Consider the following 26501-nt stretch of genomic DNA (forward strand, 5'->3'; position numbering starts at 1 on the left):
TTGTCTCCTCTGAAAGACACCAAGTAAACACGACTTAATTTAAGCCCAAGCCTGGCCAAGATACCATGAGATCATGCCGAACACACCTGGGCTTCAAGGACTTCTCACGGAGTCTCTCAGAATGCCTAGTTAATCTATCTTTCGCTTCCTTTGTCCTTCGCAGGAAAACACCCCATCGGCTGAAGGCCATTTCCCAGGAGAAATGGACCTTTCACCAGCTTCCCTTTCCCCTGTTGATAAGGAATGAACATCGACATCCAAACATTCTCAGCCTTGTCTTCATCTGCCTGCAATTTCTCTTATCTAAGGCCTGCAATTCTTCCCGATCACACACAGACTCCTCATCCTTTGAGAAATCCCCATCCGCTTACTGAGTCACCATAATTTGTTTACTATATGTTTTTAAAGTTTATTCATGATTTATCCACATGTGAAAGCCAAATCCATAATTTTGGCCCCAAAACATGCCCCGATATATACATTAAGTTGACACATATAGGCAGTAGTGCCTCATCTAGAGAGGTCTAATGTTTTAATCAAACCACAAACACCTGTGGCAATTAAACTGGAATATAGTTTTTGTAATTGTGCAATGTGATTGGGCCCTATATTATTTCAGAATTAGGGCCATTAAAGTATTCTGGGATTTGCAGTTTAGGATGGTATGTCCCCCCTAGGGGGTTGAGAAGAGCGAGGTAGAAATGCTCGAAATAAATAAATATGCTCAGAATTTTTCAGCAATTGAGCTCTAGTCCCCTAGCATACTACAAACTCCAGACTATGGTAGTTAAAGTGGAACATACCTAGTTGTGTAATTGTGTGTTGTGTTTGGGCCTTATATAAGAACAAAATTAGGATATGGGCAACTGGTGAATCCACTTGATTTTAGTACTATACTTGTTAGATGTGTTCAGGGTTGTTTTGGCCATCTCCTAGATCCGTGGTTCTCACCCTATAGGTCCCCAGATGTTTTGGCCTTCAACTCCCAGAAATCCTAACAGCTGGCAAACTGGCTGGGATTTCTGGGAGTTGTAGGCCAAAACACCTTGGGACCCACATGTTGAGAACCACTGTCCTAGAGCTATAACCTATCACAGCAACAGGAGAATACCTCTTCAACTTATTTATTTATTTATTTATTTATTTATTTATGTATTTATTTGGAGTGCTTCTACCCTGCCCTTCTCAACCCCCTAGGGGGGGACTCAGGGCGGCTTACAAAAGGCACAATTCGATGCCCAACAATTCACAAAATACAATATACAATTTACAATTTAACATCAACTTAGAACGAGTCTGCACCGTAGTTTGACACCACTTTGATTGCCATGGCGCAATGCTGTGGAATCCTAGGATTTGTAGTTTGGTGAAGCACCAGCACTCTTTGTCAGCAAAGGCTAAAAGTCTTGTAAAACTGCAACTCCCATGACCAGGACTAGCAACAGATCTACCCCGATAAGACTCCAGGCTTAATATGAATACATATATTTTATGTTTGGCAGGTGCCTATTTAGGTGTTAGAGCTCTAAACAATTTTCTTGTATGTTCTGGAAGGGTAACAGGGACGCCATGTAATTTGTTTCATATTGTAGAATTTCTCCTCCTATAATTAGATGAGGCTTTTAATATGTATTATAAACAAAATTGAAATTTGCTGTGTGTCAGAGGTCCATTCATTCCTCTGGCTACTTATTTGTCATGACAAGACTTGAGGGATTTAATAACTCTGCCACAGACCATTCAGGATCACCTCTAATAATACCGTAGAGTAATGAGAGAATTTTATGGAGACAATTCTATTCAAATTACTTTCACATCAAACATACTTATAACCCAAATTATTCTTCTCAAAGGCTAGGATCTAATAACATATCTGCCAAGTGAGTTCTTCAATGCCATACAGGTCAGCTGCTGCTTAACAACACACAGTTGTGAAGTTTCTAAAGTATCTAAGCTCAGAATAATATCTGGGACAATACAGTGGATAGATGCTGAACTTAAAACCTTCAAAATATTTTGAACTACACATCCCATCAGCCATAGTCATTGGTGTTTGGGGAATGATGGAAGTTATTCAGTACATCTGAAGAGCACACAATGTGGGAGGCCTGTCCTGTTATATTGCTTCTAACCCTAACAAATAGGTATAAGTTCATAGATTCTGTTGGTTTCAGTAAAAAGACCTTTGTTGAGTAAAATTTCTAGATGTTTATGGATTGTTTTGGTGTGCTTTTTTAAAGGAAATATCAGCAAAAATTGTACCAGAAATGGTTGGTCAGAGATATTTCCAAATTTCTACATCGCTTGTGAATTCAAAGATATAGATGACACCACGGTAAGCACAAACAACGCTGTCGTTCAGAATAAAAAATATTGAAGGGATGACTTAATTGTAGAATATATGTCTATGATTGTGCTCAATTAATTCATCAAAGGGAAGAGGAAAAGAAGACATGAAATCTTACTCTTCCCAATATGTTTAGGCAAAAGTAAATTGCTGTATCCTCTTTTAGTTTGCATGTGCTTCCTCATTAATAGCTTTTGGCTACACTGTTATTTGCCCATATACGTTTCAGTTTTCATATGTGAAATTATGAAAAGTGTTACTCTGATTATTGAGTAGGATAGAATTGCACGGAAGAGATATCTTGGCACAATTTATTGTCAAGGGCTTTCATGGCTGGAATCACTGGGTTGCTGCAAGTTTTTTTGGCTATATGGCCATGTTCCAGAAGCATTCTCTCCTGATGTTTCACCTGCATTTATGGCAGGCATCCTCAGAGGTTGTGAGGTCCTCTGACCCATCCCGCAGATTTGAACCACCGATCTTCCAGTCAGCAAGTTCTGCACCTTAGTGGTTTAACCAGCTGCACCACCGCAGCCCCTTTGAAATGTGTAGTCACCCTAAAATAACTCTAGGATCCCAGTCTGAATGCTTATGATCTACAAATACACCACATTATGCATGTGTTTATACCTGTAGGTCTTTGCTTTATACATCTTTAGAAAGTGATCTTTTGGCAGAGACTCCACCTATGTCTTCTCAAGTGAGTTCTGACAGCTGTGATTAACTCACTTCTGGTCTTTTTCATTTTGATCTGTGGAGGTATAGATACACAAATACTATATGAGAGATAGAGATAGAGAGAGAGATAGATAGATAGATAGATAGATAGATAGATAGATAGATGATAGATAAATAGAGATATATAGATGTATAGCTACAGTATTTGTGTGCCTATACCTCCACAAATCAAAATGAAAAAGACCAGAAGTGAGTTAATCACAGCTGTGAGATCTGTGGAGGTTTAGACACACACACACACGGTATTGTGAACATGTGGATAGCAGCTGTATACCTTTCAAAAGCATTTGTGGAATTTTTTAAACAAAAAATAACCAAAAAATAAGGTTAATTTCTTATTACACACACAATATGACTTTCTTTTTTTTTTTTAAGAATCTCATATGTGGATCTCATTAATTAAGGGATTTTAGAAAGCTAAACACTACAGAGTTCTCAAGGAAGTAGAATGGAAACATGCTGGCTTTTCCAGCTGGAAAGCAGTTTTTCTACTTTTCTCGGATATCAATGTTTTTCAAATATTGTATGCTCCATCGGAGGTAATGTGAGTGATGTATGTTCGACCGCCTTAATAAGGGCAGACTTAGTGATACTGATTCCACTCGGAAATTTGAACTTCACTTTATTCAGTTAAGAACTCATAAAAACTTATGAGAGAATCTCTGGATGGATTGAGTCTTTGTTGCTTGAAATAATAATAATAATAATAATAATAATAATAATAATAATAATAATACACTCTATTTATATTCCACTCTTCTCCCAGAGTGGATTACAGCATTTTACATACACAGGCAAGTATTCAATGCCTTTACAATAATATATAATGACACACAAACACAAACAAAGGTAGAGGCTTTTCCTTTCTTTTCCGGCTTCTCTGGTTCTGCGGAGGTGCTTTCTCCATTTTCAAGCCAAGGAATCTTCGTTCTCGCCTCCTGGTTGTGTGCCTGGCAAGATTGCTTGGAGCATCTCTTTGCCTTTTCCTGCCAAAGTGGTACCTATTTATCTACTCACATTTACATGTTTTTGAACTGCTACGTTGGCAGGAACTGGAGCTGATAGATGGAAGTCCACCCCATCTCGCAGATTCAAACTGCCAACTTTCCGGTCAGCAGTTCAACCAACCTTCCAGTCAGCAGTTCAGCAGCACAAGGGTTTCACCCATTGCATCAAGATTCTCAAGAGCTTTTCTAGATACATTGATTACACATACCTACCCAATTAAAAATATATTGGTGTCTTGGTTTTTTGGCCTCTTCCTGGGATTATTTGGAATACACATTCAGGAAATTGCATTGGATAGACCACATCGGCTCCAGTTTCTTCGATATGATTATCCTGATTCTGTATGGGTGAGCAGATGGCAGATAGTATATGGCATATGTTCTGCATCTCAAAAACTTGAGCTGATAGGGGGAAACTGGAGCCATTTTTTTGAATCAGCGAGTCAAAAATATTCAGAAACAGGTCTAACATTTGAGGCACCAAAATGTGTGTTGGCCACTGTTATTGATGCATTTATGAAATTCGTACCGTTGACTTGATACAGTCTATATAGTCCACATTAGAAATTCTTAATGTTGACTCCACGTAGTCTTTCTACATTTGCAGATTTGATAAAAATGTTCTTCCTAGCAGTATTACTTTATGGTCAACTTCCTCCAGTCATGGTGGAGGACCTAGAGATTTAGAAAACTTTATCGTAACATTTGGGATATGCTCCATTTATATCAGGTATGCATCCAATATTTTTTTAGACTAGTGCATACTGTATTCAGATGGGATGCATACTGTTCCCATCGCATCCAATTCTTCTGTTCTGAAAATACTGTGCTTTGACTCATCACATCACTGAAGGTTAACTCCTCGCAATCCATTTGAATGTCTCCCTGTGTCACTTTAAAAAAATGGGTTTTTTTCTAATATTGCACAGTGATGTAGCCTGGAAGTCTCAAACTACCATTCTTGTAAATTTTTAGCTGATGGAATGCACACTGATTACGTGATCACACATAAGTATAGTGCCTCAAAACCATATTAAACTTTAAAAAATTATAACTTCAAGTGCAATTACTCTGTTTATGTGATGGTTTGCAGATGGATTCCAATGGATTACTGATGGAATAGGGCAACGTCGTGTCATAGGACCCATTCAATATGGCTTTCAAAGAGTTTCAGAAATATAATCCCAATCTGATAAGGTTCCTAAGGAGGTATTTTCTCAAGTAAAAAACAGCAATTTCTGTATTTGTTGTTTTTCACTTCCTCCGGGGTCCTGTGCCCCTGACCATGGCAGTGAATGTGGAATCATAATACCAAAAGTCAACATTGACACTGAAATACAACACTGCCTGAGCTTTGTGAGTGCAGCATTTTTCTGAATGAAGCAGAGAGTGTTTGAGGACCAGAACATCTGTAAGGATACCAAGCTGTCCTCCCAACCTTGTTATATGTCTGCGAAACGTGGACTGTATACAGACATCACACTCAACTCCTGGAACAATTCCATCAGCGTTGCCTCCAAAAAATCCTGAAAATCTCTTGCGAAGACAGATGGACAAATGCTGGAAGAAGCAAAGACCACCAGCAATGAAGCGATGCTCCTATGTCATCAACTCCACTCCGACTGGCCATGTTGTCCGAATGCCCGATCGCCATCTCCCAAAGCAGCAGTTACTATACCCCCAACTCAAGAATAGGAAACATAATGTTGGTGGACAGGAAAAGAGATTTAAAGATGGGCTTAAAGCCAACCTTTAAAACTGTGGCATAGACACTGAGAACTGGGAAGCCCTGGCCCTTGAGCGCTCTAACTGGAGGTCAGCTGTGACCAGCAGTTCTGCAGAATTCGAAGAGGCATGAATGGAGAGTGAAAGGGAGAAACATGCCAAGGGAAAGGCGCATCAAGCCAAGCCTTTCACCTGGAGACTGATGTCCTCACTGCGGGAGAACATGTGGATCATGAATAGGGATCCACAGCCACCTAAGGACCCACTACCAAGACACTACACTTGAAGGACCATCATCCTCAGGCTATGAGTGATCGCCTAAGTAAGCATAGTGCCAGAACTGTGTACCCTGAGAGGGATTGTGTGTATTCCAGTTGTGTTAGGCTACAACTTGCTTCATGCTGGCTATGGTGAGTGAAGTTTTTCTCCATTAATCCATCTGGAAGGATGGATCCAGGTATCAAAGTTTCAAGCTAGCTTTTAAAGAAGTAGTAGCATACACCAGAATAGAACCTCCCAACATATCTAAAGGGGAGAAGGAATAATAAAATCCTGCAATAAAACAAAAAAAGCAGCTGCAGTTAAAAAGCACCATAAAACAAAATGAAAGAGACAGCAAAAACAAATAAAAGATTGCATATAATTACGATGGGCAAACAAAAATTAAAAGGGAGTTAAGATAAAGCTGGTGCCTATGGCAGCTCTCCTTCCGTACAAGGGGACATCCCCAAAAATTAGTTTTCTCAAACATACTGTTTAAAATGTCCTGCCAGACATGGGCACATAAGCCTCTTCCTCTCTCCGTTCTCTGGATCTAGCCTTCTTTTGTTCTGTCTCATTTTTTAAAAATTGTAGTTAGCATTCTAATTTGCAAGGAAAAGACGAAATAGAATACTTGATCACACATTCTTGCCTTCGAAAATAAAGTGCAGGAGAATGAATATGTTAATAAAGTATCTGGTCCTGGAATGAATTTTAACAAGCTCCTTATCTCTGAAACAAACTAATAAAATCATTTATATTAGCAGCACATATTGCACCTAAGCCCTTTAAAATAGCATGTTGCACAGCAGAGAGAAGATAAGACAACAGATTATGGGTCTTTCATATGTCTGTAGTAGCCATGCTGTCACCTTGTATTAGCTGATATTGTTAGACACAATGGGATTTTGGCCAGCATAAATAGGAGTATAGTGTCTAGATCCAAGGAAGTCATGCTACCCCTATGTTCTGCCTTGGTCACACCACACTTGGAATACTGTGTCCAATTCTGGGCACCACAAGTGAAGCGAGATGTTGACAAGCTGGAATGTGTCCAGCGAAGGGTGACTCAAATGATCAAGGATCATTTGAGTCACCCTACGAGGAACAGTTTAAAGAGCTGGGCATGTTTAGCCCGCAGAGGAAAAGACTGAGAGGAGACATGATAAGGGCTATATATAAGTGTGCGAGGGGAAGTCATAGGGAGGAGGGAGCAAGCTTGTTTTCTGCTGCCCTGGAGACGCGGAACAATGGCTTCAAACTACAGGAAAGGAGATTCCACCTGAACATGAGGAAGAACGTCCTGACTGTGAGAGCTGTTCAGCAGTGGAACTCTCTGCCCTGGAGTGTGGTGGAGGCTCCTCCTTTGGAGGCTTTGAAGCAGAGGCTGGAGGACCATCTGTTGGGGGTGCTTTGAATGCGATTTTCCTGCTTCTAGTCAGAAGGTTGGACTGGATGGCCCATGAGGTCTCTTCTTTGATTCTATGATCCTATAATTATCTCTATCCCTAAATCTCCCCAAACAAGACAGGCTCCCATGATTTATTCCCCATTTTTGCTATCTCTTTTCACCCCTGTGTTGTCAGCAGTCAACTATGCTCCATGGTGAACATCCCACTATGTTTTTGAATACTGCACATCTCAAAAGGTGGTCTAGCACAAAAGCAATAGAGATTGGAGACACCAGCTTCTGCAAACCTGGAGGTGGAGAGGCATATGTGCATTTTCTACTTCATGATCTGCATCCACGACACTAGTTGCCAAGTGTTTGGGTGTATTTGGTTCCTGTAAATCACCAGTTTGCCTGCCATAGCACTCAGCTTTCGGGTGGCAAAATGAATAGATTATAAGAACTGTCCATCATGCTGTTGGTTCAGCCTATTAAGAACTTGGGAGCCATCCAATGAAACTGACAGTAGATTCCAGGCAGACAAAAGAAAGAACTTCTTTAGAGAAGACATGATTAACTCATGGAGCTTATGGCCCACATTATGTTGTGATGCCTTGTAACTTGGGTGGCTTTGGAAGGGAATTCAACAAATGAATAGAAGGCAGATCTGGGAATAATTATTAGCAATAGCTGCTCTAGAGACCTTTAGAAGAACTAGCATAGTCTTGAATTGGTGTATCACCAAATATCAGCTATAGTAGTAGCAATCCTTTTAAAATAGGGTTCACCCTTCAGTTTTTTTAATTCCATCTCTCCACAGCATTATCCACCTCTGACCAATGGCACCAATATCTGAAATGGCAAAGGTTTCCCACCCTGTTTGAAGTCTGGGTTGTGGGCTTCTTGAAGGGCTTCTTGAAGGGCTTCTTGGTCACCAAATGTGCCAAGCAAGAGGCAAAGTTAGATGGATCTTTGCTCTTATTCAAATGCCTTCTCCTTGTGTTCTTTAGTCTGAATATCGGTTGATTCCAAGTGTGCAAAGTCAACACAAATGCCAGACTCAACACCTCACTCCAAAGAGATGCATGTTAAATAACAATGGGATTACAAAGGCACCATAGACCCTCCTGCAGCAGCGCATTAACCTTTTGGCTCACACTTTTTTTTGCCCTGTTAAACTGAAGTGAGAAATATGCTCTGAAGTGGAAAGAATGCCCTGTCAAACAAAATGCAAGCAAGCTAACTTTAGCCTGTTATATCCAGCAAGCATATTAATAGAAAGCAGCACAGATTCTTTTTCTACATGACTGGCTTCATTTTTTGAAAGAGGAGAGGCAGTCGTAGAAATGCATGTACATCAGGCCACGTACATGACAAAGTCTTACACACTTAAGATTGCCTTGCAGATCAATATGCCATAAAAGGAAGAATCCATATAAGGTGTACGCCCACAGTTTTAGCAAGTGTGTTTATGAAGACTGCCGACTCATCTGTGACTGGGGAAAGATCCCTTTGCCCTTGTTTAAGAAAGGTCTAATTCGAGACCTAGCTAGTTTCTGCAAATATGGAACAGCAAGAAGCACCATCATGTCCTTCACATAAAGCATAGAAATATTTTGGGATGGCACAGCTCGAAGAACATGCATGATCCATTCCTTCATGAACATGGGGAGAGATTACAGCAGCTGGATGTGATCAGGACCTTTTCTCTTCCTTCTCCATCATCTATGCATCTTCTCTAGATCACAAGATCTGAAGAAGATGCATGGACCTTCCAGACACTGTGTCTACATCAGGAAGGTTCAAACACCATCCTATGCATGATTTTGGAGCATTATGTGTTAAAAATAGCAAACTTCTACAAGCCCTCCTATGCCAGTTATTTGTTATGTATATAATTCAGATTGCTTACTATATTGTATGTATATTTTGATATGCAGTTTCCCCCTTAATTCTATGTTGTTTGAGGTTGTTGGACTACAGGCCAAGTGACCAGATCTGGGACTATTCAGACAGAGACTTCATTTTAGAAGTTGTGTTTGCATCAGAAGCAGTACAGTTTAGAAGTCAGTAGAGTATTGTATAGTCAGTGGGTTGTTGTAGATTTTTCTGGTTGAATGGCCATGTTCTAGAAGCATTCTCACCTTCTCTCAAGGTGGTCAGTTGAAACATTCACACCTAGCTCCAACAGACAAGAATTCTTTGTCCCACCCTGGTCATTCCACAGATATATAAACCCACTTTCCTAGTTCCAACACACCTCACTACCTCTGAGGATGCTTGCCATAGATGCAGGCGAAACGTCAGGAGAGAATGCCTCTAGAACATGGCCATACAGCCCGAAGAAACCTACAACAACCCATTCTCTCCTGACATTTTGCCTGCATCTGTGGCAAGCATCCTCAGAGGTTGTGAGGTTTAGGCAGTGTTCATTATGCATTAGACATAAGACAGAGAAGAGACTGCAACAGAATGCCTTGGAGAATTTACTGTGTAAACTCTCAACCAATAAGAAAGGTCACGCTTCCAAAAGGCTACGGAGATTCCTGGTTTTCCAAAAGGTTATAATCTCTAAAAGGTCGTGCCTTTCCAACATTATGTAAAATAATGTCTCATTTGTAAGTTATTTATTTGTGACCTCTTATAGTAACAGTTGGGTGTTGATGTTTTTTTTCATAGATTTTCTATGTTCTGGTAAAAGCAATATACACCTTTGGATATAGTGTGTCTTTAGTTGCTCTGACTACGGGAAGCATCATTCTTTGCACTTTTAGGTAAGTTTTGTTTAAAATGGAAGGGGTTGTTTTTTAAATGTCTATCAAAGGAAAAACACGACTGGTAATAATAATAATAATAATAATAATAATAATAATAACAACAATGCTTTATTTGTACCCCGCTACCATCTCCCAAGGGACTCGGTGTGGCTTACATGAGGCCGAGCCCACAATACAACAATAAACAATAACAGCAATAATACAAAAACAATACATAAAACTCATAAGTAAAATAAGCAAAAAAAATTAACAATAACACGACGCATTTAAAAACCTATGGCTGGGCCAAATGTAATAATTAAAATTTTAAAAATAATGCTGGGCATGAACAGGTGACATGTAATTGAGATAGAGGTTTTGGAGAGGGAAGAAATGTGCAGACAATCTTAAATCATTATTAAAGTGTGTTTAAGGACATATTGCTGGGAGTTTCCTTATTCTGGGAAGGCACACTGAAACAGCCACGTTTTCAGGCTCCTCCTAAAGACTGCCAAAGTTGGGGCTTGCCTAATGTCCCTGGGGAGTGAGTTCCAGAGTCGAGGGGCCAACATCGAGAAGGCTCTCTCACTCGTCCCCACCAATCGCGCTTGCGATGGTGGTGGGAGCGTGAGCAGGGCCTCTCCAGATGATCGAAGAGATCATGTGTGTTCGTACACAGAGATGCGATCATGCAGATAGGCGTGATTACAATTGGAATTTATTAATCCAAGATAATTTGTACCATGTAGTCAAATTTCAGAATAATATCACACTAATCCAAGTAGTCATACTAGAAGTTTTAAAACTAGTAATAGTGGCAGCTTTTCTCAACACATGTTTCATGAAGCTGAACTGCATCTACCCTTGTATGATTTTATCATCAACTGTGCTTGTATCTGCAAAAAATCCATATATTTCTTTACAATGTAGTCAAAATCTTTAATCATGCTTTCATAGTATAAATCTGCACTCGTGTAATTACATGGTGACTTGATAGATTACCTTTCTGTTGAATATCAAAACTGATTGTGTGGCTTCCGCTGTCCCAGCTTATTGTTCCATTGTGGAATGGGAAATGCACACTGATTGCTTCTGTAATTTGAGTGACAAAAGTAGTACATTGAAGGTACTGATGAATAGATATACCCCATCCAGTACTGTGTAACTACTACACAGTTAGTTTCCATTGGAGTAGATCCTTTCAATAAATAGTTGGATGGTGAGTCAATATGTAGGTAAATCTCAATATCTCAATTTAATCTAGCCCCATGTGAAAGGGTTACACTTGTTGGACTCTGCTTATGCAACCAGAAACTGGATACATCCCTCATGCTTTGGCCGTCGTGTTTTCTAGAAATGTCTAAGCTTTCAAATACCTCACTCAAAAAGAAATGAGGTACTATATGTACTTGAGCATAAGCTGACCTGAACATAAGCTGAAACACCTAATTTTGCCACAAAAAAACTGGGAAAACGTATTGACTTGAGTATAAGCCAAGGGTGGGAAATGCAGCAGCTACTGGTAAATTTCAAAATAAAAATAGATACTAATAAAATTACATTAATTGAGGCATCAATTAATGTTTGTGTAGGTTAAATGTTTGTGAATATTTAGATAAAACTGTAATTTAAGATAAGACCGTCCAACTCTGATTAAACCATTATTCTAACCTCCTTCAATGTAAATGTGCTTATGTATACCTCCAATAATAATAGAATAAAATAATAAATGTAATAATAATAATAATAATAATAATAATAATAGAGTAAAATAATGGAAATGTAACAATAACCATAATAATAGAGTAAAATAATAAATGTAATAAAAATAATAAAGTTAAATTATAAATGTTATAATAATAAATAAAGTAAAATAATAAATAACCTTGTGTATGAACCGAGGGGGGCTTTTTCAGCCTAAAAAATAGGCTGAAAAAAATAGGCTATACAGTAAAAAAAATAGGTTGAAAAACTAGGCTATAAAACTAGTATATACAGTATTTGGATCCAGAATGAGCACTGTATGCCTGAAACTTTTCAGCATTGATAAACTGTACATTCATAGCTTTAGGTGTCATTGATTTCTTCCAAGTGTTCTGACCATTAGCATGGTAGCACTGTTATCTTGATTCACATCTCAAGATTTATGCAAGATTTTGCAAACAGATTTCACCAGGGCCCATCTTGCACCTTCAAAGAGAGGAGCTCAGCATTGTTCTCCTTTGTTTATTCCAGAGAAGACTTTGACTTGCCCTTTGTTTTCAGGTACTACAATGTCTTTTCTTTCTATACATAGGAAACTTCACTGCACACGGAACTACATACATTTGAATTTGTTCCTGTCTTTCATCCTTAAATCAGTGTCTATCTTCATTAAGGATGATATTCTCTATTCCAATTCTGATACAATTAAGTGCTCAGAGGATCAGCCATCTTGGGTAAGTAAATACAGTTGCATTAATGGCAATGTTCTTAATGTGTCTCCTACATTTCCTCCCGTGTATTTATAATGATTGGAGGTGGGTCATGCTCTATCCAATGGTGCAGAAGCAGATTTCCAGTGACGGGATGCTTCCCTCCTGCTGTGCCCCAAAATATTGATTCAGAGAGATCCCAAAACTCCAGGGCATGATTGAGCAGTGCTGCTTATGCTCCACTGGCGGACAGTTTTTATCGGATGCAACCCATACTCTGGGGCTGCATAGAAGCAAGGTGACGATGGAGGAAAAACAGTTGAGCTGGTAGAATGAGGCAAGCTGTGAAAAGGATGGAATAGAACACATAAAAAGGTGAAATGGGAATATAGATGTGCAGAGTGGGATAGCAAACTCAGTTCAAATTTCTCCACATAATTCAGTGGTTCCCAACCTTGTTTTGATCAGGGATCACTTGAACATGGACCACTTTGACCAGGGACCACTTTGACCAGGGTAACTCTCCAACATTAGTACCCAAAGGGTTACAAATCAGTTTTTGGTCAACTTTAGATTTGGTTTGGTTGTTTGGGGTGCTGATTCAGAAAATTGCATTAGATAGACCACCTCAACTCTAGTTTCTGATACAGAACATATGCCATCCAGTAGTTGCAATCTGGTTGCCCACAGAAAAATATACTTAATAAACCTCAGCACTATAAAATGTTTTGTGAGATCAGTTGCTCTCGTTGCAATGGTGTAGTAAGGGTGAGGCCGCAGACCATATTTTAGGTTTTTTCAGACCACTGGTGGCCCACGGACCACAGGTTGGAAACCACTGACATAATTGGACAGCACTTTCTGCTTCAATATTTGTAACAAATGTGCAGTGATGAGTGCTACTAGCATTGAGGAGGATAATTCAGTGTGTGGAAGATGAAATGTGACATTTGCTTTAGTACTATTTGTAAAAAAGATACAAGTATGAATACTTGTTGACATATTACTTCATCACACTAGAGAATGAATCCACTTTAAACCTGGTTTCTGCCTCCTGCAGAATTCGAGGGTTTGTAGTTTAGGGAGGAGCCTTTGACACCCTCACTAAACTACAAATCCCAGAATTCTTCAGGAGGCAGAAACTGGATTTAAAGTGGATTCATTGTCTAGTGTGATGAGGTCAATAAGAGTGAATGTAGTCTGTTGTTAGATTTTTTTTCTGATTTAGTGATTAAAGCACTATGATTTTACTTGCTGAACTCCAAAGGACTTTCTTTAGAGAATGTAATCTTAAATAAAATATTGTAAAATAATATTACAATATAATGGTAAAAAATATTACTATATTGTACTATAGTACAATATAGTAATATTTTTTACTGATTTTGTACTATGCTAATAATATAATCTCCAGCAAAGGATCACCGCCTTGTCGGGGCGCTGGAGCTTGAGCACCTCAATGATGTCATGAGCGAAACCGTGAAGGGCCACCCAAGACAGGACGGTTGTGGCAGAGAGGTCAGACCAAGCGTGATCCCTGGGGAAGGCAATGGCAAACCACTCCAGTATCCTTGCCAAGAAAACTAAATGGACCAGTACAACCAGAGATATGTCGGTATGCCATTGGAAGATGGGACTCCCAGGTCGGAAGATGGCCAAAATGCTACTGGGGAGGAGCAGAGGATAAGTTCAACTAGCCCCAGATGTGATGACGCAGCTAGCTCAAAGCCGAAAGGAAGGCTAGCGGCCGACGGTACTGGAGGCGAACGACGAATCCGATGCTCTAAAGATCAACACACCATAGGAACCTGGAATGTAAGATCTATGAGCCAGGGCAAATTGGATGTTGTTATTGGTGAGATGTCAAGACTAAAGATAGACATTCTGGGGGTCAGCGAACTGAAATGGACTGGAATGGGCCACTTCACATCAGATGACCACCAGATCTACTACTGCGGACAAGAGGAACATCGAAGAAATGGAGTAGCCTTCATAATTAATAAGAAATTCGCTAAAGCGGTGCTTGGATACAACCCAAAAAATGACAGAATGATCTCAATTCGAGTGCAAGGAAAGCCTTTCAACATCACAGTGATCCAAATATACGCCCCAACCACAGCTGCTGAAGAAGCAGAAGTAGATCAGTTCTATGAGGATCTGCAGGACCTACTGGATAACACACCAAAAAGAGACATTATTTTCATTACAGGAGACTGGAATGCCAAGGTGGGAAGTCAAATGACAACTGGGATCACAGGCAAGCATGGTCTGGGAGAACAAAATGAAGCGGGACGCAGGCTGATAGAATTCTGCCAGGAAAACTCGCTGTGTATAACGAATACTCTCTTCCAACAACCTAAAAGACGGCTTTATACATGGACCTCACCAGATGGTCAACACCGAAATCAAATTGACTACATCCTTTGCAGCCAAAGGTGGCGGACAACCATCCAGTCGGTGAAAACAAGACCTGGGGCTGACTGTAGCTCAGATCACGAACTTCTTATTGCCCAATTTAGAATAAAACTAAAGAGATCAGGGAAAATACACAGACCAGTTAGATATGATCTCACTAACATTCCTAGCGAATATACAGTGGAAGTGAAGAACAGATTTGAAGGACTAGATTTAGTAAACAGAGTCCCAGAAGAACTATGGACAGAAGTCCGAGACATTGTTCAGGAGGCGGCAACAAAGTACGTTCCAAAGAAAAAGAAAATGAAGAAGGCAAAATGGTTGTCTGCTGAGACACTGGAAGTAGCCCAAGAAAGGAGGAAAGCAAAAGGAAACAGGGATAATAAGGGGAGATATGCCCAGTTAAATGCGCAATTCCAGAGGTTAGCCAGAAGAGATAAGGAAGTATTTTTAAATAAGCAATGCATGGAAGTGGAAGAAGACAACAGAATAGGAAGGACAAGAGACCTCTTCCAGAAAATTAGAAACATTGGAGGTAAATTTCAGGCAAAAATTGGTATGATAAGAAACAAAGATGGCAGGGACCTAACAGAAGCTGAAGAGATCAAGAGAAGGTGGCGAGACTATACAGAAGATCTGTATAGGAAGGATAACAATATCGAGGATAGCTTTGACGGTGTGGTGAATGAATTAGAACCAGACATCCTGAGGAGTGAGGTTGAATGGGCCTTAAGAAGCATTGCTAACAACAAGGCAGCAGGAGACGACGGGATCCCAGCTGAACTGTTTAAAATCTTAAAAGATGATGCTGTCAAGGTGATGCATGCCATATGCCAGCAAATATGGAAAACACAAGAATGGCCATCAGACTGGAAAAAATCAACTTATATCCCCATACCAAAAAAGGGAAATGCGAAAGACTGCTCAAACTTCCGTACAGTGGCCCTTATTTCTCATGCCAGTAAGGTAATGCTCAAGATCCTGCAAGGAAGACTCCAGCAATACATGGAGCGAGAGTTGCCAGATGTTCAAGCTGGGTTTAGAAAAGGCAGAGGAACGAGAGACCAGATTGCCAATATCCGCTGGATAATGGAGAAAGGCAGGGAGTTTCAGAAAAACATCTACTTCTGCTTCATTGACTATTCTAAAGCCTTTGACTGTGTGGATCATAATAAATTGTGGCAAGTTCTTGGTGGGATGGGCATACCAAGCCACCTTGTCTCTCTCCTGAGGAATCTGTACAAGGACCAAGTAGCAACAGTCAGAACTGACCACGGAACAACAGACTGGTTCAAGATTGGGAAAGGCGTACGGCAAGGCTGCATCCTCTCACCCAACCTTTTTAACTTGTATGCAGAACACATCATGCGATGTGTGGGCCTGGATGAATGCAAAGCTGGGGTGAAAATTGCTGGAAGAAACATTAACAACCTCAGATATGCAGATGACACCACTCTGATGGCCGAAAGCGAGGAGGAGCTGAGGAGCCTTCTAATCAAGGTGAAAGAAGAAAGCGCAAAAGCCGGGTTGCAGCTAAACGTCAAAAAAACCAAGATTATGGCAACAAGAATGATTGACAACTGGAAAATAGAGGGAGAAACCGTGGAGGCCGTGACAGACTTTGTATTTCTAGGTGCAAAGATTACTGCAGATGCAGACTGTAGCCAGGAAATCAGAAGACGCTTACTTCTTGGGAGGAGAGCAATGTCCAGTCTCGATAAAATAGTGAAGAGTAGAGACATCACACTGGCAACAAAGATCCGCATAGTCAAAGCCATGGTATTCCCCATAGTCACCTACGGATGTGAGAGCTGGACCTTAGGGAAGGCTGAGCGAAGGAAGATCGATGCTTTTGAGCTGTGGTGCTGGAGGAAAGTGCTGAGAGTGCCTTGGACTGCGAGAAGATCCAACCAGTCCATCCTCCAGGAAATAAACCCCGACTGCTCACTGGAGGGAAAGATACTAGAGACAAAGCTGAAGTACTTTGGCCACATCATGAGGAGACAGGAAAGCCTAGAGAAGACAATTATGCTGGGGAAAGTGGAAGGCAAAAGGAAGAGGGGCCGACCAAGGGCAAGATGGATGGATGGCATCCTTGAAGTGACTGGACTGACCTTGAGGGAGCTGGGGGTGGTAACGGCCAACAGGGAGCTCTGGCGTAGGCTGGTCCATGAGGTCACGAAGAGTCGGAGACGACTGAACGAATGAACAACAACAAATAATATAATATATTGTTTGTATGTATGCATATATATGTATATATGTGTGTGTGTGTGTATAAATGTAATGTTTGTTTGTGGGATTAACAGAACTCAAAAACCACTGGACCAATTGACACGAAATTTGGACTCAAGACACCTATCAACCCAATGTATGTCCTACACTCAAAAAAATGATTTTGTCATTTGGGAGTTGTAGTTGCTGGGATTTATAGTTCACCTACAATCAAAGAGCATTCTGAACCCCACCAGCAATGGAACTGAACCAAACTTGGCACACAGTTCTCCCATGACCAACAGAAAATACTGGAATGGTTTGGTGGGCAGAGTCCGTTGGTTTTGGAGTTGTAGTTCACCTACATCCAGAGATCACTGTGGAGTCAAACAATGATGGATCTGGACCAAACTCTACACAAATACTCCATATGCCCAAATGTGAACACTGGTGGAATTTGGGAGAAATAGAATCTTGACATTTGGAAGTTGTAGTTGCCGGGATTTATAGTTCACTTACAATCAAAGAGCATTCTGAACCACACCAGCGATAGAATTGGGCCAAACCTCCCACACAAAACCCCCATGTGGGCCACAGCAATGTGTGGAAGGGGACAGCTAGTGTGTAAATAAATAAATGAATAAATAAATAAATAAATGGGGTTGGGCTGCAGACATATAATGAGCCGTAGCATAGTAAATGCAAAGTTGAGAATTTCTTAGTTCTTGCAACAACAAAAGAAAGAAAGCAAGATCTCATGTCACACTTTAGGTAGTGATTAGATGTAGCATTCGAAGAAGAGAGTGGTATCTCTGAGTTAAATGATCTAGCTGTGTAATACAGCTTCATGTGTAATTGGATACCCTCTGTACAAACCTGATACCAACATCTTTTTTCTATTCCTTGGATAAAACGCTGTATCTTTTGTCGAGGTGAGAATGTTCACTGCTTGGAACGTCCAGTGGGTTTTTTCCTCCTTAATTAAATTTGACTGGTTTTGTCATCTTCCCACAAAGATATTTTGTGACAGAAATGTCCAGTAACTGACATCCAATTTCATTTCACAAATTCAGTCTGATAAACTTGCAGGAGATGGGAAAGATTTTTCTTATTTTTTTTTCTATTTTTGGCTGATTTTTAAAGAGCTGCTGAACTTTTTCCTGAGGATGTGCCCAAACTGCTGTTGCCACTGTAGTCTGAGGGGTATAAATCAATAGGCTGCAGCGTGGTCCAGGTGATGTAATATCTGCAGCAAAGAGTCACTTCGCTGACCCCAGTCTGGTTACATAACAGTCAGGATGTGCTTTCAGCCTATTCTTGTAGCTGTGCATTCCACGGATCTATTTTTTGCTGCTGGCACAGCTCTCTAGAATAAACTAGCTTTAAAAAGTGATGGCAGCATGTTTCCTAAACCAAATTACTTCTGGTTAAGTGGTGGTCTTGAATATTGTCTCCTTGTTCCAACTCAATCACAGCGACGGGGGTATTTTTATTCTTGGAACGCATTGCCTTGAAAACCAACAAATATATTTGCTAAGAAGGAAAAGCACAAGATAAAAGCATTATATATGTGTATACACACACAACTACCTAATAAATCACCCTCGGTATGTGTTTATGGAGCATTTGTGATTTGTTTTCATTCAAGCTTTTTGCATTTTGAACAATAAAAAAGGCCCTTTGAGGTTACCAATAGAAAAGTTCAGAGAAAAGAGAGTCCCTGGTGTCAGAGCTTGTATTTATCAAAAAGGTTTTCAACAAAGGATGCCATTTACTGTGTTACAACTATTTCTTTGAGCAAATGTTTCATCTTTGGTTATAACTTTCCAGGTCGGCTGCAAGGCTAGCTTGGTATTTTTCCAGTACTGCGTAATGGCCAACTTTTATTGGCTCTTAGTTGAAGGACTTTTTCTCCACATCCTCCTCTTGGTAATAGTTTCTCATAACAGACACTTCACCATATATCTCCTTATTGGATGGGGTAAGAAGATCAATATAATCTTTTCTTTCTTGTTGTCGCTATTAAATGTGGTCCTTGACAGATATTGTTTTGGGATTAGAGGTCTCAAAACCTTGCCAGCCATGCTGTATGGCGAGTTTTGAGAATCATAATCCAAAATAAGGTAATTATTTTAAAGTGTGTGCTAGCTGCTGGGTTAGACTTCTTCAACTTGGATCTAAACAGTCTTAGCGTGTTTATATTGTTTCTCAACCTTCCTAATGCCATAATACAGTTCCTCATGTTGTGGTGACCCCCAACCATAAAATTATTTTCGTTGCTATTTCATAACTGTAATTTTGCTACTGTTATGAATCGTAATGTAAAAATCTGATATGCAGGATGTATTTTCCTTCACTAGACCAAATTTGGCACAAATACCCAATACGCCCAAATACTGGTGGGGTTGGGTGGAGGATTGATTTTTTCATTAGAGAGTTGAAGTTGCTGGGATTTATAGTTAACCAACAATCAAAGAGCATTCTGAACTCCACGAATGATGGAATTGAACCGAACTTGGCACACAGAACTGCCATGGCCAACAGAAAATACTGGAAGGGTTTATTGGGAGTTTGGGAATTGTTGTCCACCTACATCCAGAGTGCACTGTGGATTCAAACAATGATAGATCTGGACCAAACTTGGCACGAATACTCAATATGCCTAAATGTGAACACTGGGGGAGTTTGGGGAAAATATACCCTGACGTTTAGGAGTTGTAATTGTTGGGATTTATAGTTCACCTACAATCAAAGAGCATTCTGAATCCTACCAACAGAGGCGGCCCTAGCAAAATACTGTTTGCTTTCGTCATGGGAGTTCTGTGAGCCATATTTGGTTCAATTCCATCATTGGTGGAGTTCAGAATGCTCTTTGATTGTAGGTGAACTATACATCCCAGTAACTACAACTCGCATATGTCAAGGTCTATTTTCCCCCAGGAGTGACTCAAGATTGCCCCTCGGCAAAATCAGCTATACTGCAAATGCTTACTTCGCGTAATGTGTTGAGCCGCCCCTGCCCACCAATGATAGAATTGGGCCAAACTTCCCACACAGAACCCCCTTGCCTTGAAGGGACTCGCTGGCGCAAGCCTTACATGCTCTCCATCACTCGCACTATGCTGTCATGCACCAAGCACACCTGCTCTACCCTCCCCACTTGGAGTCTTAGAAAGAGTCCTCCCCTTGGCTGAGAGGCTGGCCAACCACAGCGGAGGAGAGCTTTTTTTGGGAGGATTGTCTGTCTGTTTCCAAAATATGACAATTGCATACTGTACTGACTTCTCTCAGTCTTAATAGTCCCAGATCTGGTCACATGGTTTGCAGTCCCTCCCACAACCTTAAGCAACATAGAGTTAAGGGGAAACTGCATATCAAAATATACATACAATATAGTAAGCAAGCTGAATTATATACATAACAAATAACTAGTATAGGAGGCTTGTAGAAGGTTGCTATTTCCAACATAAACAATAGAGTGCATTATTTCATCCTAGTATTTTTAGTGTTTTCCTTACATTTAATTCTCATACTGTATAACTGATTTTGCATTGCAACATTATGTATAGTACAAGTGAGGTATATATTTCATGTGTATTCTGGGTTTTTTTCTCTGCTCCTATGTCTTCTTTCTTCTAGGAATCCCTACAGTTTTCATCATCATGTGGATAGTTTCTAGGATCTATATGGAAGATACTGGGTATGTGCCAAAAGAAAAGTGAAGTTTGTGCTTCCACGTTTTCCTACAAAAGGTTCTTTTGTGATTGGCCCATGTCCAGATCCTAGACTGCTACCTTTCTTCAACATACAGGATTGTATATGAATACATCCCCACCCCAGAGGTGCAATGATATTGGATGGAGGGGAAGAGACAGAAAACAAATGCATAAATTTGGTAGGGTCCTGTACTCAGCAAAAAAAAGGCGTTTATTTTCATTCAAGAGGTTCCAGGTTCAATCCTGGACAATTCAATTCAATGGATCCTTGCAGAACACTCATTTAATAGAAAACATACTAAATTAATTGACATGTATACTTAAATTAATGATGATATTCCCCCATCCTCTTCATTTTTTTCCTGTGCTCTTGCCTGGCGGAATGCATAGTAACATTCTCTGTATTTCCTCCTTCCTAATAGTTGCTGGGATACAAATGAATCCAGTGGTCCTTGGTGGATCATAAGGCTACCAATTCTAATTTCCATTTTGGTAAGTAAACTCAATGGTAAAGTAAATACTGTTTTAATGCTGCAGTTTTGCACAGCAGTTTCAATCCTTCTAAATATGGGTGAAGTGTATCAACATCATCATCATCATCATCATCATCATCATCATCATCATCCATTAGTAGTGTCTGGTGGCTTCCATGCCATTGTGGTGGTGAATCCATTTAGGTTTGTAGCTTTCCAAGATTCAAATCTAGACCTACTTGGTTGACAGCATTCAACACCTTGGAGGGCTTCTTTCAAGTCTGGACTAAACATGGACCAGATGCATTGCCACACCAATGTGGCATCAATGTGCTAGCTGATGATGTACATTTCTAAATTCTTGATTAGTCCTCAAAACAGCAACAAGAAGAGCAGTAGCAGCAGACTCTCTATGCTTGTGGTTCTCAACCTGTGGGTCCCCAGGTGTTTTGGCCTACAATTCCCAGAAATCCCAGCCAGTTTACCAGCTGTTAGGATTTCTGGGAGTTGAAGGCCAAAACATCTGGGGATCCACAGGTTGAGAACCACTGCTCTATGCCTCACATTCCCAAATGGCTGACTGAATAATTCCTAAAAGACAATGCAGATATACACTACACCTACATCTGAGGTGGACAGACTTCACATTGGTAGGTTCTTATTCGTTTCTTTGTTTGTTGATTAGTTAGTGGGAATCTACACTGTAAAATTAATGCAGATTTGCATCACTTTCTACTTCATCACACTAGAGAAAAAATCAACTTAAAATCTAGTTTCTGTCTCCTTCAGAATTCTGGGGTTTGTAGTTTAGTGAGGCTGTTAAAGGTTCCTCCCTAAACTACAAACCCCAGAATTCTGCAAGAGGCAGAAACCAGATTTTAAGTGGATTTTTTTCTCTGGTGTGACGAGGCCCTTTAACTGCCATGGCTCGATGCTATGGAATCCTGGCATTTGGCAAAGCACCAGTACTCTGGCAGAGAAGCCTAAAAACTTGTAAAACTACAACTCCCCTAGAATGATAGAATCATAGAGTTGGAAGAGACTGCATTGGCGATCTAGTCCAACCCCCTGCCATGCAAGGAAAGCACAATTAAAGCCTGACAGATGGTTGAACAGCTCTTCCTACAATCAGGAAGTTCTTCCTAATATTCAGGTGGAATCTACTCTTCTGGAATTTGAACTCATCGCCCCTAGTGTCCAGGACAGCAGAAAACAAGCCTGTTTCCAGACCTTTGATCGTTTTAGGCACCCTCCTCTGGTTATACTTTCCTTTGGAAAGTGAGTTACAGTACACTATCTTTGGCAATACTCTCAAACAGACCATATTATTTTGGATGCTTTTATCATCAGTTCAGGATGTTCTAATCCTCTCCCATTTTGGTCTTCTTGGCTGCCTACTAGGTTAATAACCTCCCCACGACCACAAGCCAGTCCTCAGCACTCATCACAATGAAATACAACATCTTGACATAGACCTTGGCATTTTGGAGTTGTTGTTGCTAGGATTTATAGTTCACCTACAATCAAAGAGCATTCTGAACCCCACCAATGATAGAATTGGGACAAACTTCCCACATAAAACCCCCATGACCAAAGAAAATACTGTGTTTTCAGATGGTCTTTGGTGACCCCTCTGACAGTCCCTCACGACCCCCACTGGGAATTGAAGTCCAAAACTCCCAGAGGGTTGAAGTTCGCTCATGCCTGATCTAGAGTATGGCTTGAGTGAATAGTTGATCCTTTGAATGATAGAAAAAGAGTTTTCTTGAATTATTGATCTACATATTGCTTCATTTCAGGTGAATTTTATGCTGTTCATTAGCATTATAAGAATATTATTACAAAAACTGAGATCACCGGATATTGGAGGCAATGATCAATGCCAATACAAGTGAGTGCCCTGGGCCTATGCTGGCAACGTAGTCATTTTGGGGAAATCCATTAAATTCCACTTCATCCTAACACATTTGTGCATGTCTTTGTTTTTAAAGGAGACTTACAAAGTCAACACTATTGCTTATTCCACTCTTTGGAGTTCACTACACGGTGTGTGCAGTCTTTCCTATTGGAAGTAGATACCAGATCATTTTTGAATTATGTGTTGGATCATTTCAGGTAACATTTTTGCATATTGTCCCCCTCTCCCCCCAATAATTACAGTTGGTGAATATCCATTAATTAATTAATATTTTCCTCCTAACAGGGCCTGGTTGTTGCAGTCCTGTATTGCTTTCTGAACAGTGAAGTGAGTTCATTTTTATGTTCTTGTGATGTTATGGGGAAGGGCTCTGTAGCGCAGTGCCAAAGGAGATTATTTATACTGATTTAGAGCCCTTTATCCAGAACTGCAGGTTCTTAAATGCTTCAAAGGTCCATGTGTGTGACTGAGAAATTGAAAGCTTTGGTTTATAGAAACTTAGAATCATAGTGTTGGAAGAAACCTTGTGGGCCATCCAGTCCATAGAGCAGGGAAATCACATTTAAAGCACCCCCTACAGATTGCCACCCAGCCTTTGTTTAAAAGCTTCCAAAGAAGGAGCCTCCACCACACTCCAGAGCAGAGAGTTCCACTCCTGAACAGCACTCATAGTTAGGAAGTTCTTCCTCATGTTCAGGTGGAATCTACTTTTCTGTTGTTTGAAGCCATTGTTCTGTGTCCTAGTCTCCAGGGCAGCAGAAAACAAGCTTGCTCCCTCCTCCCTATGACTTCCCCTCACATATTCATACATGGCCCCCATCATGTCTCCTCTCAGCCTTCTCTTCTGAAGGCTAAACATGCCCAGCTCTTTAAGGTGCTCCTCATAGGGCTTGTTCTCCACACCCTTGATCATTTTAGTTGCTCTACTCTGGACACATTCCAGCTTGTCATGGTAGTTCGGCATACACAAATTTTGTTTCATGCCCAATATTATTTAAAACACAGTGAATAAAATGACCCTCAGGCCGTGTGTTAGGAGGTATATATGAAACATAAATGAATTTCATGTTTAGACTTGGGTCCCATCTTCAAGATATCTCATTAAGTGCATGCAAGAATTCCAAAATACAGAATATCCCTGTCCTAAGCATTTTGGATAAGAGAAATACTCAAACCGTATGTGGAAGATCCAAGGTTCAGCCCAGGGCTTCTTGAAGTAGAGGTGAAGAGTCATTTCAATTGGGGACTATGAGGAGCTCTTCGTCAGTGAGCTGAATAGGCAATTTTGATTCCTCCTTTGAGTTGTTGGCTGGTAATAAGAGACAGATTACATAAGTGACTTGAGAAAGCTTTAGGCAAGATAGTAGGTTTGTACAATTAGGCTGGAGGGAGATCCATTTTTGGTATCTGAATTTCGTTGGGTACCCAGATCAGTTTTTGGGAGCCTCCTGAAAATTGGCTAATGGAAAAATCTGTTTTCGGCTAGGCAGCCAAAAGATCCAGGAATATCTGGCCTATTGGCAGGAATGGAGAACTTACGAGGCTCCCTTTTATGTTCCTGTGGCCCTTTCCTTTCTTCCTTTCAAGGGAGTTGGGGTTTGAGCAAGAGGGTTAAGGAAGCAAACTTCCTGGATTCCTTTCCTTTCTTCCTTTCAAGCGAGCCTGGGTTTGAACAGCGGGGTTAAGGAAGCATGCACTACGTGCTCCTGAATAGAAAGGAAGAATCCACACCCGGCAGCCACAGGGGCCATTTTGGGCAGGAAAAACTTGGCGACTGAGCCCTTACCATTACGGCTAGCCAAACAAGCCAGATTGGCCGAAGGGAACTGACCAAACCGAATCCGTGCACAAGCCTACAAGATAGGTCATCCCTCATTGCTTCAAATCCAGATGATTCAGTCCTTGCAGCACCTATACTCAATATAATCCTGTTCTCCGATGTTACAGGAAAAGTAATAGGCAATCGTAACCAACAAGTCAAGGGTGTTTTTGTGTGTGTGTGTGTGTTAGGAGCAACTTGAGAAACTGCAAGTCGCCTCTGGTGTGAGAGAATTGGCCGTCTGCAAGGATGTTGCCCAGGGGGCACCCAGATGTTTTTGATGTTTTACCATGCTTGTGGGAGGCTTCTCTCATGTCCCTGCATTGGAAGCTGGAGCTGACAGAAGGAGCTCATCCGTGCTCTTGCCCAATTCGAACCTCCAACCTGTCGGTCTTCAGTCCTGCCGGCACAAGGGTTTAACCCATTGCACCACCTATGGCTCTTTAAGTCAAGGCGTGATAAGCATTTTTATTCCACTATCTAGATTTTGAGAATGGATTATACACAATTACACACACATATCCCCATTGATACATTCATCCACCAGGTATTGTTAACATCTTTGAGTTTCTTGTTTCTCTCTCCACAGTATACACAAAATGCTACTCCTGCATACTTAATTGCTTTTTTTTAATGTTTAGGTACAAGGCGAAGTGAAGAGAAAATGGCGGAGCTGGTGCTTGAACCAAAGAATGGGCCGAGATTACAGACTTCATAGCTCTTCGATTTCCCGAAACGAATCAGAAAGCATCTCTCACTTGCATCGCAGTTCAGCAACACAGTTTTCTCTCCAGACAGAAACCTCAGTGATATAAGCCATTTGGTGGCCGAGGGGGAAAAAAGACAATGGGGCATATCACTGGACCCCAGTCAACGTGATATTTTCTAACTTGGCAGAATTTTGTACCTTGTTCTGTTGACATGTCAGGATTGAACAGTGACCTAGTACAGCGCAAGATATCCTTTGAGGTTAACCCTAGAACTTGTTTACAATGCAAAGATTCATCCCTGGAACATAAGAAATATCACCTATTAATGCATTTTTACAGATTATTTTTATGGGAGCCCCCAGTGGCGCAGTGGGTTAAACCACTGAATTGCTGAATTTGCTGACCAAAAGCTTGACAGTTTGAATCTGGGGAGCGGGGTGAGCTTCCGCTGTTAACCCCAGCTTCTGCCAACCTAGCAAGTCGAAAACATACAAATGTGAGTAGATACCGCCTTGGCAGGAAGATAACAGTACTCCATGTAGTCATGCTGTCCACATGACCTTGGAGGTGTCTATAGACAACACCAGCTCTTCGGCTT

The 26501-nt window shown here is 40.7% G+C and overlaps 1 protein-coding gene across 1 annotated transcript in view; it reads left to right on the plus strand.

Moving 5' to 3' along the window:
• Nucleotides 1–26025, plus strand: part of VIPR2 (vasoactive intestinal peptide receptor 2) — a 61023-nt gene extending 34998 nt beyond the window's left edge. The window contains exons 4-13 of the mRNA XM_060782566.2: nucleotides 2241–2335; nucleotides 10148–10242; nucleotides 12521–12662; nucleotides 19098–19248; nucleotides 20907–20967; nucleotides 21406–21475; nucleotides 23256–23347; nucleotides 23448–23571; nucleotides 23660–23701; nucleotides 25835–26025. Of these exons, the coding sequence (XP_060638549.2) occupies nucleotides 2241–2335; nucleotides 10148–10242; nucleotides 12521–12662; nucleotides 19098–19248; nucleotides 20907–20967; nucleotides 21406–21475; nucleotides 23256–23347; nucleotides 23448–23571; nucleotides 23660–23701; nucleotides 25835–26008 (1046 nt within the window). The 3' untranslated portion in view covers nucleotides 26009–26025. The remainder of the gene's footprint in view (nucleotides 1–2240; nucleotides 2336–10147; nucleotides 10243–12520; nucleotides 12663–19097; nucleotides 19249–20906; nucleotides 20968–21405; nucleotides 21476–23255; nucleotides 23348–23447; nucleotides 23572–23659; nucleotides 23702–25834) is intronic.
• Nucleotides 26026–26501: the final 476 nt, after the last annotated feature.

Source organism: Anolis sagrei, chromosome 6 (assembly GCF_037176765.1).
Source record: "Anolis sagrei isolate rAnoSag1 chromosome 6, rAnoSag1.mat, whole genome shotgun sequence".
Taxonomy (NCBI): domain Eukaryota; kingdom Metazoa; phylum Chordata; class Lepidosauria; order Squamata; family Dactyloidae; genus Anolis; species Anolis sagrei.